The sequence below is a fragment of the Thalassophryne amazonica genome, chromosome 3, assembly GCF_902500255.1.
Source record: "Thalassophryne amazonica chromosome 3, fThaAma1.1, whole genome shotgun sequence".
NCBI lineage: Eukaryota > Metazoa > Chordata > Actinopteri > Batrachoidiformes > Batrachoididae > Thalassophryne > Thalassophryne amazonica.
Genome location: NC_047105.1, coordinates 34,630,086 through 34,646,501, shown reverse-complemented (window position 1 = coordinate 34,646,501; position 16,416 = coordinate 34,630,086). Strand labels below are relative to the sequence as shown.

The 16,416-nt window shown below is 45.6% G+C and overlaps 1 protein-coding gene across 1 annotated transcript in view; it reads right to left on the bottom strand.

Annotated features, from left to right (window-relative positions):
* The window catches only part of LOC117507739 (1,25-dihydroxyvitamin D(3) 24-hydroxylase, mitochondrial), a 95,673-nt gene that overhangs the window by 6,918 nt on the left and 72,339 nt on the right, over positions 1-16,416 (bottom strand). Inside the window, exons 6-11 of the mRNA XM_034167552.1 lie at positions 15,448-15,539; positions 14,956-15,067; positions 12,685-12,830; positions 12,200-12,366; positions 11,633-11,711; positions 1,098-1,295 (exon numbers count right to left, since the gene is read on the bottom strand). Of these exons, the coding sequence (XP_034023443.1) occupies positions 1,098-1,295; positions 11,633-11,711; positions 12,200-12,366; positions 12,685-12,830; positions 14,956-15,067; positions 15,448-15,539 (794 nt within the window). The remainder of the gene's footprint in view (positions 1-1,097; positions 1,296-11,632; positions 11,712-12,199; positions 12,367-12,684; positions 12,831-14,955; positions 15,068-15,447; positions 15,540-16,416) is intronic.

The following is a 16,416-nucleotide window of genomic DNA, read 5'->3' as shown; positions in this document are numbered from 1 at the left end:
ACCTCCACATTTCAGGCTCTATTGATCCAGGACGTCGTGAGAGAACAGAGAAGTTTCAGAAGAAGTCGGTTTCAGCATTTTATCCGGATATTCCACTGTTAAAGGAGATTTTTTTAATGAAAGACGTGCGGACGGATCCGCGCGTCGGGACGCAGCCGACGCGGTGCGGCGGCACAGGAAAAACACCTCCGTGTTGATAACCATTTGTAAAATCCAGGCGGCTTTTGATGGCTTTCAGTGGAGTGAGTATATGAGAAATTGTTTAACAGGCAGGACATGTTCCAACTTGTCCTTAAGGCTTTCAACACAGGTGTTTTTCCTGTGGCGGAGCGTCGCGGCGGCTGCGTCCCGATGCGCGGACCCGTCCGCACGTCTTTCATTAAAAAAATCTCCTTTAACAGTGGAATATCCGGATAAAATGCTGAAACCGACTTCTTCTGAAACTTCTCTGTTCTCTCACGACGTCCTGGATCAATAGAGCCTGAAATGTGGAGGTTTTCAGCTTGAACAGGCTGACGACGCCGCCTGAGAGCGCTGTGCGACGTCTCGCACCGTGAAAAGTCCTTAAAGCGACAGAATCACCTCAAAATCTCTCATCAGCCGTTAAAATTTTCACTGAAAACCAGCTTAATTTTTCGAACCGTGTCCACTTCGATGTGTCTCACAGGTTTAGCAAAAATTTTGATCAAACAACGCGCCAGTCTCTCAGCAACTTCTCAGACAAAGGAATTCCGACGAGGGGCTGGACGACTCCTCCCACAAGGAGTGCTCACAGGCGAATGACGTCACCGACAGGCGTGGAAAAACTCACGCATGCGCACGAGGGTTCAAGCATGTCTGACGTAAAAACATATGAATGAAATCCATATAGTTTTTGAAAAAAATAAAAAGGACCGTAACTTTATTGACAGCCCTCGTATTCGTACCATTGCACTCAAACATTCATTATTTGTATGTCACTCATTCATTCATTTTCTATATTTCATTAATTTTTCATAAGGAAGGTGGTGGTGGGGGATACACCTTGGACAGGCCGGCAGTCTATCTAGCGTATTATTTTCACATATGGCATAAAGCTTAATTACATCTGAACGTACCCAGCACATTGCCAGCTGCAGCTGCAATTCTGCCAGCCTCCGGCCGATGCACATCCTTTTTCCAATACCAAAAGGAATGTGGGCAAATGGGTTAATGGTGCTATTCTCCCGCAGCCAGCGTTCAGGTTTGAACTGCTTCTCATCATCAAAGTACTCCTCACTGGTACTCACTGCATGGCTGTTAATCATTAAAACGGTCTATAAAGAGGAGGAAAATAACATATCATTAGCTTCTTTCCTTCTTTCTGATACATACCATATTCTTTAACACATGAACTCAAAGAAATTAAGTTGTTTTGCCCATCATTATAAGTTTGGTAAGGCTAGCTAAGTTAGCAGCTAGCATGATCAGAAACCAAGTAAGTTCACATTTATTTAACAGCAGTGGTGGGCACAGATAACCAAAAAATTAACTTCAATAACAGATAATCAGATAATTGAAAAGTTATCTTTGATAAAGATAAAACGATAAGCCACCCAAAAATGTATCGGAAGTCACAGACAACAGATAAATTCCAGTATTGTCTCTGGTACACTTACAACTACTAACAAGATGATTTTGAGTTTTAACACCACAATCGCTTCTGGTAGCATCAAAAGCGACAATAGACCCAAACAATGAGCCTGCAGTTCTGTCTTTGAACATCTTGCCCCCCGCTGGAAGCTCCTGTTTACTACATAGCTTCCAGCACAGAAGCAAGTTGAGAGGAGCCACGAAGCTCAACTCTCTACTCAATCACAGTGCTCCCGTCAGGCAGAGGTCTTGGAAAATAAAGCAATGCTGAGTTATGGTTTTGTGTATAAATAAAATTAATACTGATAGAATAACTCCATTAATGTCAATTCTGTCATTTGTACAAAGCTAAAATATAACATATATATTTTAATGCTGAATAATGCACTAATTCTGAAGTTTTGTAACAAACAGACAAATCGCAAAGGATTCTGGGTAAAAGTGCCTCCGCTAACACTGATTTGGTTGAGTCATTCATTATGTAAACCAACACGTTAATGTGACGAGTCATGTGTTGGTGTTTACAGATAAATGTGCTTTTGTAAAATATTCCATTTTTTTATTTGTAAAAACAGGTAAGTAAGTCCCTTCGGCTGCTCTCTTGTTTGCATTCGGGGTTGCCACAGCAAATCCAAGGTGGATCTGCATGTTGAATTGGCACAGGTTTTATGCCGGATGCCCTTCCTGACGTAACTCCACATTACATGGAGAAATGTGGCAGGGGTGGGATTTGAACCCAGAACCTTCTGCACTGAAACCAAGCGCATTAACCACTTGGCCACCACCCCTGCAGGCATTTTCAAAAAAAAAAAAAAAAAAAGCCAAGTTGTAATTAGTTGTAAGTCTGATATAACAAATAAAAATATAAAAAATAAATAGAACACTGCCATGATCTACTGGTGCCAGACGTTCAGTACTTAAGCTGGGTTCACACTGTGTGAGTTTTGGTCCTTTTTCAGCTGATTTTTCATTCATGCGAGAATTTTTTGCACTGAGTTTCTGGTTAATTGCACGTCCTGCATCGTTTAGTATACATGGAGTAACAAGCTGTGTTTAACATCTCATGACCACCTCCTGATCGCCGATTGTATGGTCAGATGAAAATCAAACCTGTTTGATATTCTGATCGGCCGTCGTGAGCGTGTCCTGCTGCTGAAGCACTACAAGCATCCAACCTCTATCACTGTGCCTGTGCAAACACCGCAGACCTGTCTTGTAATGTTTTTTTTTAACTTTGATGTCTCCCATCAAGAGTTTTTGTAAAAAATAAGAAATGTAAATTAAATTACAAAAAAAAGCTTCTGTTTATGTTTTGCTTCTGGAAACACAAGTCCGACGTGTGGTTTTTGAATGTACAATGTGTGTGAGAACATAAATCGGCCGCTCTGAACTTTTACACCGTGCGGTTCTGTGGTACAGTTTGAGCTGGAACCAAGTACAGTGATTGAAAATATATGCCCAGCTTCAGTTTCAATACTACCATGAACACTACTGGACAGTAGATGGCAGTAGAGACCGTAAAAACGTGCCAAAACAAAATTCCAGATAATCCGTATCTGCTACATTTAAGATGCGTGGAATTTAATAAACACAAACACAATAACAATGTCTATAAACCCAGAGAATATATTCACGAGAGTTTTAGGCACTAGAGTTTAATACTGTTGTCCGTAGAGCCTGATCAGAGTGTCTGAAATGCATTACTCATGTCGTGAACATACTGAGATTACCCTATCAATACCCATAATGCACCTGGACATAGCATGTCCACACTAAAACCTTAAAAATTAGCACATTACTTTAAAACTAAAACATATATCTGATATTTTCACTTTATAAAACTTCAGACATGACTGTTGTGTGGGCCGCTGAAGAGGAGGTACTGCTGGCCCACCACCACCAGATGGCGCCCTGCTTGAAGTGCGGGGTTCAAGCACGAGAGGGCGTCATAGCAACCGGGAGTGACAGCTGTCACTCGTCATCAGCACCAGCTGTCACTCATCCACATCACCACCACCATAAAGGCCAGACTGCAACTCCACCTCCCCGCCGAGAAATCAGCTACCTTGGAGCAGTGCCAGGTCTGACAGCTGGAGACGGTGGCCACCTGGGGACTCAGGACTTGGCGGCTCCGGTGTTCTTCAGATCTGTTGGCGGTGAGGGCCATGTGGGATCCGGCTCAGTTCTGGATGGGCGTCTCCTATCCTCAAGCCTGCCCACACGTCACCCAATGTGTAATTGACTGTAGTTCCAAACTTGTTGTTGTCTGTATTCCGTTGTGCACAATTTACAACATTAAATTGTTACTGTTTTGGCTTATCCATTGCCCGTTCATTTACGCCCCCTGTTGTGGGTCCATGTTCCTACACTTTCACAACAGGATTTCTCGGCCAGCGTCATGGACCCCGAGGGGCGTCAACCATCGCTTGAACAGCCAATGGAAGAGCGAGGTGCACAGGCGCCAGCAGGAGGCGTGTTAGGTGAGCTGCAGCACATCTTAACCTCTTTCACTGCTCGGTTGGACTTAGTTACCGAACAGAGCATTGTTCTCAATCGAAGGATGGAGGCTCTCACCGCCCAGGTGGAAGCGCATGCCCAGGGCGCTGCTGCAGCACCTCCTCCTGCTGACCGAATGCCAGAAACAGACATTCCACTGGTCGTTCAACGAACCCCCCCACCTTCCCCTGAAGCATACATAAGCCCTCCGGAGCCATACGGAGGCTGTGTGGAGACGTGCGCGGACTTCTTGATGCAGTGCTCGCTCGTCTTTTCACAGCGTCCCGTCATGTACGCGTCAGATGCTAGCCGGGTGGCTTACGTTACAAATTTGCTTCGAGGAGAGGCACGCGCCTGGGCTACGGCGCTCTGGGAGCAGAATTCACTGCTCCTAACGACATACGCTGGGTTTGTGAGGGAGTTCCGACAGGTGTTCGACCACCCTCATAGAGGCGAGACCGCTTCAAGCGTGCTGCTGTCGATAAGACAGGGGTGTCGGAGCGCAGCGAAGTATGCAGTCGACTTCCGCATCGCGGCAGCGCGAGCCGGCTGGAATGCTGTTGCGCTCCGCGCCACCTTTGTAAACGGACTGTCTCTGGTCCTTAAGGAGCACCTGGTGGCGAAGGACGAGCCGCGGGATTTAGACGGGCTTATCGACCTGGTTATACGGTTAGACAACCGATTAACAGAACACCGGCGGGAGCGAGACGAAGGGCGTGGTCAGGCACAAGCCGTCCCTCTTCCTCCCGCGTCCGAAAGGGAGCCGACTTCCCCACGCTCCACAGCCAGGGCACTCCATGTGACGACAGCTCCCCCTGCTGACGTTGCTATGGAAACGAGCAGGGCCAAAAGGCGATCAGATCAGAGACAAAGGAGGCTGATCCGTGGGGAGTGTTTTCTCTGCAGCTCAACCGAGCACACACAGAAAAAATGCTCCAAATGGTCAATACAGTAGCACTCGTCCTTAGAGACTGGGCTAAGGGTGGGTCACAATACCCACACGGAGAGACCCCGAAAATCTGCACGCATCCCAGTCACGATCCTGAGTGGGGATCTAACCCTTCACGCCCCAGCACTGGTGGACACGGGGTCGGAGGGGAATCTGCTGGATAGCAGATGGGCAAAGGAGGTTGGGCTCCCTCTAGTGGCCTTACTGTCACCATTGTCGGTGCGGGCACTAGATGGCACCCTTCTTCCACTAATCACACACCAGACACAGCCAGTGACATTGGTTGCGTCTGGAAATCACAGGGAGGAGATTGTGTTTTATGTAACACCTTCTACCTCCCGAGTGATTTTGGGTTTTCCATGGGTGTTAAAACACAATCCGCTGATTGATTGGCCGTCTGGGATTGTGGTTCAGTGGAGCGAAACCTGCCATCGGGAGTGTTTAGGATCCTCGGTTCCACCCGGTGTGACAGTTAAGGAGGAGGTTTTAGTCCCCCCCAATCTGGCGGCGGTGCCATCCGAGTACCATGACCTTGCTGACGTCTTCAGCAAGGATCTGGCACTCACGCTGCCCCCGCACCGTCCGTATGATTGTGCCATTGATTTGATACCGGGCGCTGAGTACCCGTCCAGCAGGCTGTACAACCTCTCACGTCCAGAACGCGAATCAATGGAGACCTACATCCGGGACTCGTTAGCTGCCGGGTTGATCCGGAACTCCACCTCCCCGATGGGTGCTGGTTTCTTTTTTGTGGGCAAGAAGGACGGCAGACTCCGTCCATGCATTGATTACAGAGGGCTGAACGAGATCACGGTTCGCAACCGATACCCGTTACCTCTGTTGGATTCAGTGTTCACACCCTTGCATGGAGCCCAAATTTTCACAAAATTGGATCTTAGGAATGCTTATCACCTGGTTCAGATCCGGGAGGGAGATGAGTGGAAGACGGCATTTAACACCCCGTTAGGTCACTTTGAGTACCTGGTCATGCCGTTCGGCCTCACCAATGCGCCCGCGACGTTCCAAGCGTTGGTTAATGACGTCTTGCGGAACTTCCTGCGTCGGTTTGTCTTTGTATATCTAGACGATATACTTATCTTTTCTCGGGATCCTGAGACCCATGTCAAGCATGTACGTCAGGTCCTGCAGCGATTGTTGGAGAACCGGCTGTTTGTGAAGGGCAAGAAGTGCGAGTTCCACCGCACTTCTTTGTCCTTCCTGGGGTTCATAATCTCCTCAAACTCCGTCGCCCCTGATCCGGCCAAGGTTGTGGCGGTGAGAGATTCGCCCCAACCAACAAACCGTAGGAAACTGCAACAGTTCCTCGGGTTTTGCAAATTTTTACCGGAGGTTCATCAAGGGCTACAGTCAGGTAGTTAGCCCCCTGACAGCCCTGACCTCCACAAAAGTCCCCTTCACCTGGTCGGATCGGTGCGAAGCCGCGTTTAGGGAGTTGAAACGCCGGTTCTCGACTGCACCAGTTCTGGTGCAGCCCGATCTCAGTCGCCAGTTTATAGTTGAAGTGGATGCCTCTGACTCAGGGATAGGAGCCGTGCTATCCCAGAGCGGGGAGTCCGACAAGGTTCTCCATCCTTGTGCCTACTTTTCCCGCAGGTTGACCCCGGCTGAAAGGAACTATGACGTCGGCAATCGGGAACTTCTTGCGGTGAAGGAGGCTCTTGAGGAGTGGAGACACCTGTTGGAGGGACCATCGGTACCATTTACGGTTTTCACGGACCATCCGAACCTGGAGTGCATTCGGACCGCCAGGCGGCTGAACCCCAGGCAAGCCCGCTGGTCACTGTTCTTCGGGCGTTTTGACTTTCGGATCACCTACCGCCCCAGGACGAAGAACCAACGATCTGACGCCCTGTCCCGGGTGCACGAAGAGGAGGTCAAGACCGAGCTGTCAGACCCGGCGGAAACCATCATCCCCGAGTCCACTGTCGTGGCCACCCTCACCAGGGACGTGGAGAAGACCGTCCGGGAGGCCCTGACACGGAGCCCGGACCCGGGGACAGGTCCGAGGGACAAATTGTACGTCCCACCAGAGGCCAGGGCTGCAGTCCTAGACTTCTGTCACGGTTCCAAGCTCTCCTGTCATCCAGGGGTGCGAAGGACCATGGCAGTGGTCCGGCAGCGCTTCTGGTGGGCGTCTATGGAAGCCGACGTCTGGGAGTATGTCCAGGCCTGCACCACCTGTGCCAGGAGCAAAGCCGACCACCACAAGGCCCAAGGCCTCCTCCAGTCTCTGCCCGTGCCTCATCGCCCCTGGCCTCACATCAGCCTGGACTTTGTCATGGGCCTCCCGCCGTCCCAGGGCATGACTACCATCCTCACGATAGTGGACCGGTTCTCCAAGGTGGCCCACTTCGTGGCCCTCCCGAAGCTCCCGACGGCCCAGGAGACTGCAGACCTCCTGGTCCACCACGTCGTGCGTCTGCATGGGATTCCATCAGATATTGTCTCAGACCGTGGTCCTCAGTTCTCCTCTCAGGTCTGGAGGAGTTTCTGCAGGGAACTGGGGGCCACCGTGAGTCTCTCGTCCGGGTACCATCCTCAGACGAACGGACAGGCAGAGCGGGCGAACCAGGAATTGGAGCAGGCCCTCCGCTGCGTGACCTCCGCGCACCTGACGGCCTGGAGTAACCATCTGGCCTGGATCGAGTACGCTCATAATAGCCAAGTATCGTCTGCTACCGGCCTCTCCCCGTTTGAGGTGTGTTTGGGGTACCAGTCCCCATTGTTCCCGCTAGTGGAGGGAGAGGTCGGGGTGCCCTCAGTCCAGGCCCATCTGAGAAGGTGCCGTCGGGTGTGGCGTACCGCCCACTCTGCCCTGCTCAAAGCCCGGACGAGGGCCAAGAACCATGCAGACCGCCGGTGTGCCCCGGCCCCTACGTATCAGCCTGGGCAGGAGGTTTGGCTTTCCTCAAAAGACATTCCCCTGCAAGTGGAATCCCAGAAGTTAAAGGACAGATACATTGGACCTTTCACCATACTCAAAATCCTCAGTCCAGCCGCAGTGAAGCTGAAGCTGTCAGCTTCACTGCGGATCCACCTGGTTTTCCATGTGTCACGCATCAAACCTCACCACGTTTCACCCCTCTGTACCCCTGGACCGGCGCCGCCTCCTGCCCGGATCATCGACGGGGAGCCGGCTTGGACCGTGCGCCGGATCCTGGATGTCCGTCGGAAGGGCCGGGGGTTCCAGTATTTGGTGGACTGGGAGGGGTATGGACCCGAAGAACGCTCCTGGGTGAAGAGGAGCTTCATCCTGGACCCGGCCCTCCTGGCCGACTTCTACCGGCGGCACCCAGACAAGCCTGGTCGGGCACCAGGAGGCGCCCGTTGAGGGGGGATCCTGTTGTGTGGGCCGCTGAAGAGGAGGTACTGCTGGCCCACCACCACCAGATGGCACACTGCTTGAAATGCGGGCTTCAAGCACGAGAGGGCGTCATAGCAACCGGGAGTGACAGCTGTCACTCGTCATCAGCACCAGCTGTCACTCATCCACATCACCACCACCATAAAGGCCGGACTGCAACTCCACCTCCCTGCCGAGAAATCAGCTACCTTGGAGCAGTGCCAGGTCTGACAGCTGGAGACGGTGGCCACCTGGGGACTCAGGACTTGGCGGCTCCGGTGTTCTTCAGATCTGTTGGCGGTGAGGGCCGTGTGGGATCCGGCTCGGTTCTGGACGGGCGTCTCCTATCCTCAAGCCTGCCCACACGTCACCCAATGTGTAATTGACTGTAGTTCCAAACTTGTTGTTGTCTGTATTCCGTTGTGCACAATTTACAACATTAAATTGTTACTGTTTTGGCTTATCCATTGCCCGTTCATTTACGCCCCCTGTTGTGGGTCCGTGTTCCTACACTTTCACAACACATGACGTTAATTTGAATAACTTGTCCAAAATTAGTTTGGTTAAAATTTGAACCATAAGTTAAAAATGTATGCCTCTGGATGACTTGGGTGATACTGCCCACGTATCAGTATGGGGTTAAAAGAAATGAGGTTTTTTTTAGTGACCAGTTCTTCTTTGCCTGCAGAAGATAGAGCGGTTTCTTCTAGAGGCAGCTCTTCTCTGCTTTGCAGACGGTAGAACTACACATCTGCTCCGAAACAATTAACAGGTAGGTGCTCAACTGATTTTAAATTTTGCAAATGTTTGTAGTTGTTCAGCTTTATTTACCACGTTATCGGGCTAAAAATTATCGGACACAAATTTACTGCAAGATAATTAGTCCGATAATGGTTTTTAAAGTTATCTAAAAAGATAATCCGATAATGAAAACATTATCTTAGATAATTATCAGTTATCGGATTTTCGGAACTGTGTCCACCACTGTTTAACAGAATGTATTTTATTATTATCATTATTATTATTATTATCCAGTCTTGTCTTACAACCCACCATACGAGGTCTGTGAGAAAAGTATCGGACCTTTTTATTTTTTCAAAAACTATATGGATTTGAATCATGTGTGATTACATCAAACAAGCTTGAACCCTCGTGGGCATGCGAGAGTTTTTTCACACCTGACGGTTACGTCATTCGCCTGTGGGCAGGCTTTGAGTGAGGAGTGGTCCAGCCCTCTCGTCGGAATTCCTTTGTCTAACAACTTGCTGAGAGACTGGCGCTTTGCTTTATCAAAATTTTTTCAGAACCTGTGAGGCAGATCGAAGTGGATACCATTTGAGAAATTCAGCTGGTTTTTGGTGAAAATTTTAACAGCTGATGAGAGATTATGGGGTGTTACTGTCGCTTTAAGGACTTCCCACGGAGTGGGACGTCGCGCAGTGCTCCGAGGCGCCGTCGTCAGCCTGTTTCGAGCTGAAAACCTCCAAATTTAAGCCTCTGTTGACCCAGGACGTCGTGAGAGAACAGAGAAGAGCTCGGGATCAGCAGTTTATCCGGACATTCCACTGTTTAAAGGAAATTTTGTAATGAAAGACGTGCGGACGGACTGGCGCGTCGGCAGGCAGCCGGTGCGGCACGCCGCCAGAGGAAAAACACCTCCGTTGGAAGCCTTAAAGGAGACCTGCATTGAAAAAAATGCAGTCAGATTTTTTGAACAAAAAATGACTTACATTTACACATGAGATCCTTCAATGGAGAAATCTTCATTTGAAAATGACAGATTTACAGCTAACATTTAGCCCTCCGCAAATTGTCCCTCTCATCATGGACGCTGCCGAGACGTCACGGACAAGACCCTCTCCCAGCATGCATTGCGCCAATTGTAATTTGTGGATTTACGTCAGTTTGCATCTGCACCTTTTTCTTGTCTTATACGGAAGGATCTACTTTTTTTAAAACTTCATATTGTCTTGCGGCACGTTTGGTGAGTACACATTTCTTTTATTTGTGCTTGAAAATTATTTTGGGGGACTTTTTCACATGACCGTTTGATCGATTTGATTGGACTGAAGGCGGGAGCGCGTCGTCTTGTCCCTGACGTCATGGAAATGATACAGCTGTACAAACTGTTTTCACAGAGGGCTAAATTTTTTGCTGCAAATTTGTCATTTTTAAACGAAGATTTCTCCGCTGAATTACAAATTTGGGCTTACAGATTTGCTTTACTGCATTCACAAGGGTCTTATAAATACATATCAGCTATTTCTTTCTGAAATCTGACCACATTTATTTCAATGCAGGTCTACTTTAAGGACAAGTTGGAACATGGCCAGCTGTTAAACAATTTCTCAGATACTCACTCTACTGAAAGCCATCAAAAGCCGCCTGGTTTTTACAAATAGTTATCAACACGGAGGTGTTTTTTCTGTGGCGGTGCGCCGCGCCGGCTGCCTGCCGACGTGCGAATCCGTCTGCATGTCTTTGATTACAAAATCTCCTTTAAACAGTGGATTGTCCGGATAAACTGCTGATCCCGAGCTCTTCTGAAACTTCTCTGTTCTCTCATGACGTCCTGGGTCAACAGAGGCTTAAATTTGGAGGTTTTCAGCTCGAAACGGGCTGACAACAGTGCCTTGGAGCGCTGTGCGACGTCCCGCTCCGTGGGAAGTCCTTAAAGCGACAGTAACACCCCATAATCTGCCTCACAGGTTCTGAAAAAATTTTGATAAAGCAAAGCGCCAGTCTCTCAGCAAGTTGTTAGACAAAGGAATTCCGACGAGAGGGCTGGACCACTCCTCACTCAAAACCTGCCCACAGGCGAATGACGTAACCGACAGGCGTGAAAAAACTCTCGCATGCGCACGAGGGTTCAAGGTTGGCTGATGTAATCGCACGTGATTCAAATCCATAGTTTTTAAAAAATAAAAAGGTACGTTATTTTTCTCGCAGACCTCGTAAACTGTATTTATCTGTTTTTTTTGTTTTTTTGTACAGTCACATTAGCAGAATAGCATTTTATGCATTTGGATGATGTGGTGTTGCTAAGCTAATATGATAGCATCTCTGTACTCTTTATTTTTTGTGGCAAACTTGAGCAAATCCAAACAAGTTTGATGTGTATCTTGAATGAGTTGTTTTAGAGTTTGTTTAACATGTAAATCAAAATATGTAGCCTGCTCATGTCAGCTACAAAGCAGAACTAAGACACATACTCCTTTAGGAATGGTGTAATCTCCCAACACCGTGTCTTTGTCCAGGGTCCTGCTTGTGAATGGAACTGACGGTGACAACCTACAAGAAATTTGAAAAAAAAAATTAAATGTTTTTGTTAATATTTTGTCACTAAATTCACAGTGAAGCATGACACACTTAAGCTATTTATTAGGTGCTTGAAATACTGTCATGTTTGTCACAGTAGGGGCAGTCAGAGTGTTACATACATCCCATGGTCCCATGTCAGCTATGGAAATAAATGCACCTCAATAGCGTTTTGATTTTTGCTCAAAATGAAAATTATATATGTAGCGACTCAAGCTAAAGTAAATCTATGTGGCAAATTATAATTAGAAGCGGGAAAATTGGATAAAATACCTAAAACATATCAGATACACAAGCTGAATGCACGCTACAGACAGATGTGTATGTAGTTCCAGTTTTAGAAAACTGATTGGTTCAGCTTTGTAACATTTTGGCATACAGTATAATCTGTCAGCATGGTCAATAACGCACAACGTGTCATTCCCTGTGTAAGACTGAATATTGACCCTGTCGAGCTCTACCTCATTGACTCCTTCAGGCAGGCCTTTAGGTACGGCATACTCTTGATGTGATGTCCGCAGGGGTCCTGGTCAGGTGGCACCACCTCTCTAATCTCCTCCAGGAGCTTCCTCTGGGCGCCAGGATTACGTGACATGTTGAAAATAAACCACAGCATGCTGTTGGCAGTCTAGAGCATAGAGGGAAAGTAGAGCGAGATGTTACTTAGTGAGGCAGCATTCTGGATGAGGGTCCTGAGAGGAGCTAAGGAACGGCTGGAGTTCCTCTAAGCCTCCTCGCTTACATTCATACTACTAAATTAGATGCTTTTGATTGAAGCAATGTAATTGGATTACCAGATTTTCTAAAAGTGTTTTTTTTTTCTTTATGGAAACTAGTTGAAACATTAAAAAGTTAACTGGGTGTTACACAATAATCTGGTATTTCCTAAAAGCCAATAAAATTTAAGCAAAAATCAGGAATGGGTATATAAAATATAACTGCTCACCGTCTCTACACCTCCTATCTGCAGCTCGGTGATGGCAGCGTAAAGCTGCTTCTTGGAAAGGCAGCTGTGGTGCAGTATGTCACCAATTAAATCATCTGGTGCTCTGACGTCATTCTGCTTCAACTTCTTGTCGATGTAGACTTTGGCTGAGGGATCACAGAGTATTCCTACTTTAAGATGCAGTAGTGATTTCCATTCAACATGCTAAAATTAGGGCTCACACTTTGAAAAGCTCATGACATCAGTTCCATTGGTAACACTCGAATTACTTTTGCCCAAATTAGCAGTGATGTAAATATTACTTAAGTTAATTAATTTGAGTGTTACCAGTTGAAACACTTTATTGGGTTGGGGCAAAAAGTCTCTTTTGTCAGTACATAGGAACTTTGGATCACAATAATAATGTCCTAATTCCAATCCAAGCCAATCCACCTTTATTTGTATAGCACATTTTAAAAAACAACAAGGTTACCAAAGTGTTGTGCAACAGATATAATATAAAAATAAAATAAAGTTAAAATACAGTAGATTAAAAACATATGAAAACAAAAAGAAGATTACAGATAAGATAAAACACTAGAAGACAAAACACAATAAAAACAGAGACAACTCTCATGCAGTATTAAAAGCCATGGAATAAAAATAAGTTTAAAAACAAGATTTAAAAGTATCCAGGGTGGGGACCATTTTGATGAGTGGGGAGCTCATTCCATAACTTAGGAGCCACCACTGAAAAAGCACGGTCCCCCCGGTCTTTTGCTTTTTGGCACAACAAGACAGAGCTGATCAGCGGCTCTCAATGTTCTCATGGGGGCGTAGATATGTATAAGATCAGCAATATACTGAGGTGCCAGACAATTTAATGACTTAAAAACAAACAATAAAATCTTAAAATTTATTCTAAAAGGGACAGGGAGCCAGTGGAGAGAGGTGAGAATGGGGGCGATGTGATCATGCTTATGAGTACCTGTTAAAAGATGAGCAGCCGCGTTTTGGACTAACTATAAGCGCGCAAAGGAGGCCTGGTTAATGCCAGTAAAAAGTGCATTACAGTAGTTCAAACGGGTTGAGATAAAAGCATGAATCAAACACTCAAAATCATTAAAAGATACGACAGATTTAATTTTAGATAAAAGCCTCAGATGATAAAAACTGATTTTAACTCCTGAGTTTATCTGTTCATCAAGTTTAAAATCACTGTCCATTTTAACACCAAGGTTGTGACAATGGGTTTTACATATGGGTGCAGGGAGCCCAGTTCTATAGAAGAGACACCACAGGCTTGACTGGGTCCAAACATCATGACCTTGGTTTTTTCTTCATTTAAAAAAAAAAACAAAAAATTAAAAGCCATCTATGCCTTGATGTCCTTTAGACACTCTAGTAATTGTCAACTAACATGCGCTGACACTTATTACCAAATCACCAAGACACACATTTCTACAAATAGTGTTTTTGTACTCAAGATTGGTCTTATCTGGGTAACAATCTTGAGACCATTCAAAGATCTGAGTTTTGTTTGTGACCCACACTTTCACTTAGTGTTGTCTCTGACCCAGACATTTTTTTTGGGGGGGGGGTACACCCTGGAAAAGCTGCCAGTCTACTGCAGTTGTTGTTGGTTCAAAAAGAACTAAAAATGTATCATATTGTTCAATTAGGTATTTTAGATTTTAGTGATGTTGATTTAATATTGCCACTCATCTAATTAGATTATTATTATTTTCTTCTTTGGCTTCTTCTTCGTAATAATAATAGTAGTAGTTTCTCCATTTACCCTATCTCACTTTAAAACTTGACTTGTAAAGCATTATGAACTGTACTGGTTGTACAAAAGGTGCTAAAAATAGGGTTTTTGCTTGCATGCTCACTTGATTGATTGACTGATTGATTGAGAGGAGGAGGCATTTTAAGTGCTGAGTTTGATGTAACCATTTAACAAAATGTGCAGTTCATATCATCTCTTTCTTCCCACTATCCCTCCCTCCTCCTGCTACTACAAATATTTGACAGCTACCACCTCCCCTCCCCTCCTCTCCCCTTGGGTCATGCAGTTTACTACAACTCTGCCGCCTTTTACTCAGAGTGCCGGGTTCAAACCACACTCCTGCCCTCACTATGTTTTTCTGTAGATTTGGATTGTGAGTTTTGTGCCACAGAGGGTTGCTGATGAGAAGAAATTGGTCTGGGGTCCGTTTTTGAGATGTGAGTAGGGTTGCCCTAATTGAGATCAGGATGCATTCATGTGATTGCATGATCCTGTGTTTGTACCTGTGCTGAAAACTTGGTCCCACGCTGCAGTGTGGTCCTGCCATGTTTTGGTGTTGAGTCTCTTGTGGAGCTCCACCGGTGTGACCATCAACTCGCCAAGGGTGTTCATTATCTGCAGTGGCGGGGGCACCAGGGAGAAAAGAAAGGAACAGTCAGATGTAGCAAATCTGTGCAGTGATACTCCCCTCACTGTTGCACTGGCTGGCCTTTTTGAGGACTTTGTGACCCTCGCCACCCCTTTATCTGACGCCTGTAGATTATATTGGTTTGGCCCAGTAACTCCCAGTAAGCATGTAGTGAGAGTGTCAATCACAATGGACTGCTGAATCACAGCTGGGGTTTAGCTGACCCTTGCTGAGGTGAACCTGATGACCTGTGGGGAAAGTCAGCCTTCAGGCTGTCTGACAGGTCATCACAAGACTTCCCCAGTCCTGTAGTACACGTGGTACACATGCACACTGCTCCCCTTAGCACATTAACAGCCTTACTCACTGTTTTTACAGCTGTGATGAAGTTTATCGCTTCCTTGTTGACTTCCTCTTGCAGCAGTCCAAACCTCTTGTCATACAGGACCAAGCAAATGGCTGTAGATGCAAAAGAAAAGGTGCAAAAAATGTTCTTCAGCAAAAAAAAAAAAAAAAAAAAAACCATGCAAATGGTAGAGGAATTCACAAGGATTTTTATAAGAAATATTAAGCTGTACAAGTGAATTCATCTAAAATAGAAACAAACTATTACAATAGCTAACAAGGCAATAAAAAGGTACAAAAAAAATATTTTTTTTTCAGCAGAGCATTTACAATTTGAAGAGGAATTTACAACTTGGGTTTTGATATAAAATGTAAAACCATACAAACAGTTTAATCTTAAACAGAAATAAACTTTTACAGTGACAACAGTGGCTACAAGACATAAAAGGTCCACAATTGTTTTTAGAAAAAAAAATAATAATAAAAAAAATTGCAATTTCAAGAGGAATTTACACTCTAAGAAATGAAACGCTATAGTTACTTAATTCTAGTTATGTAAAAAAAACGTCAAAACCCAGTTGTTTGCATGAAAATTTTTTTTTAACAAATTAATATAATTATTGGCATATTATTTTTTCCCATTGTTAATAAAAAGAAAAAAGTTTTGTGGGACCAGTCTATATAGTTATTTATTTATTTATTGTGTGAGGAACTAAAAATTTGGTAAAAAAAAAAAAAAGTTAAATAGAAATAATCATCAACAATTTCTACAAGACCAAAAAAAGGTGCTAAAACTGTTTTTCAATAGAAAATTTGTAATTTGAAGAGAATTCTTCAATATGAAGTGTTAAACTAAACAACTCATTTACTCAAACAGAACTTAAGCCGTAGCTATCAATGGCTATAAAGACCCAAAAGGTGTAAAATAAAAATTGTTTTAAGCAGCATGTTTGCAGTTTAAACGGGGTTTTGTTATGTTATACAACGTAAT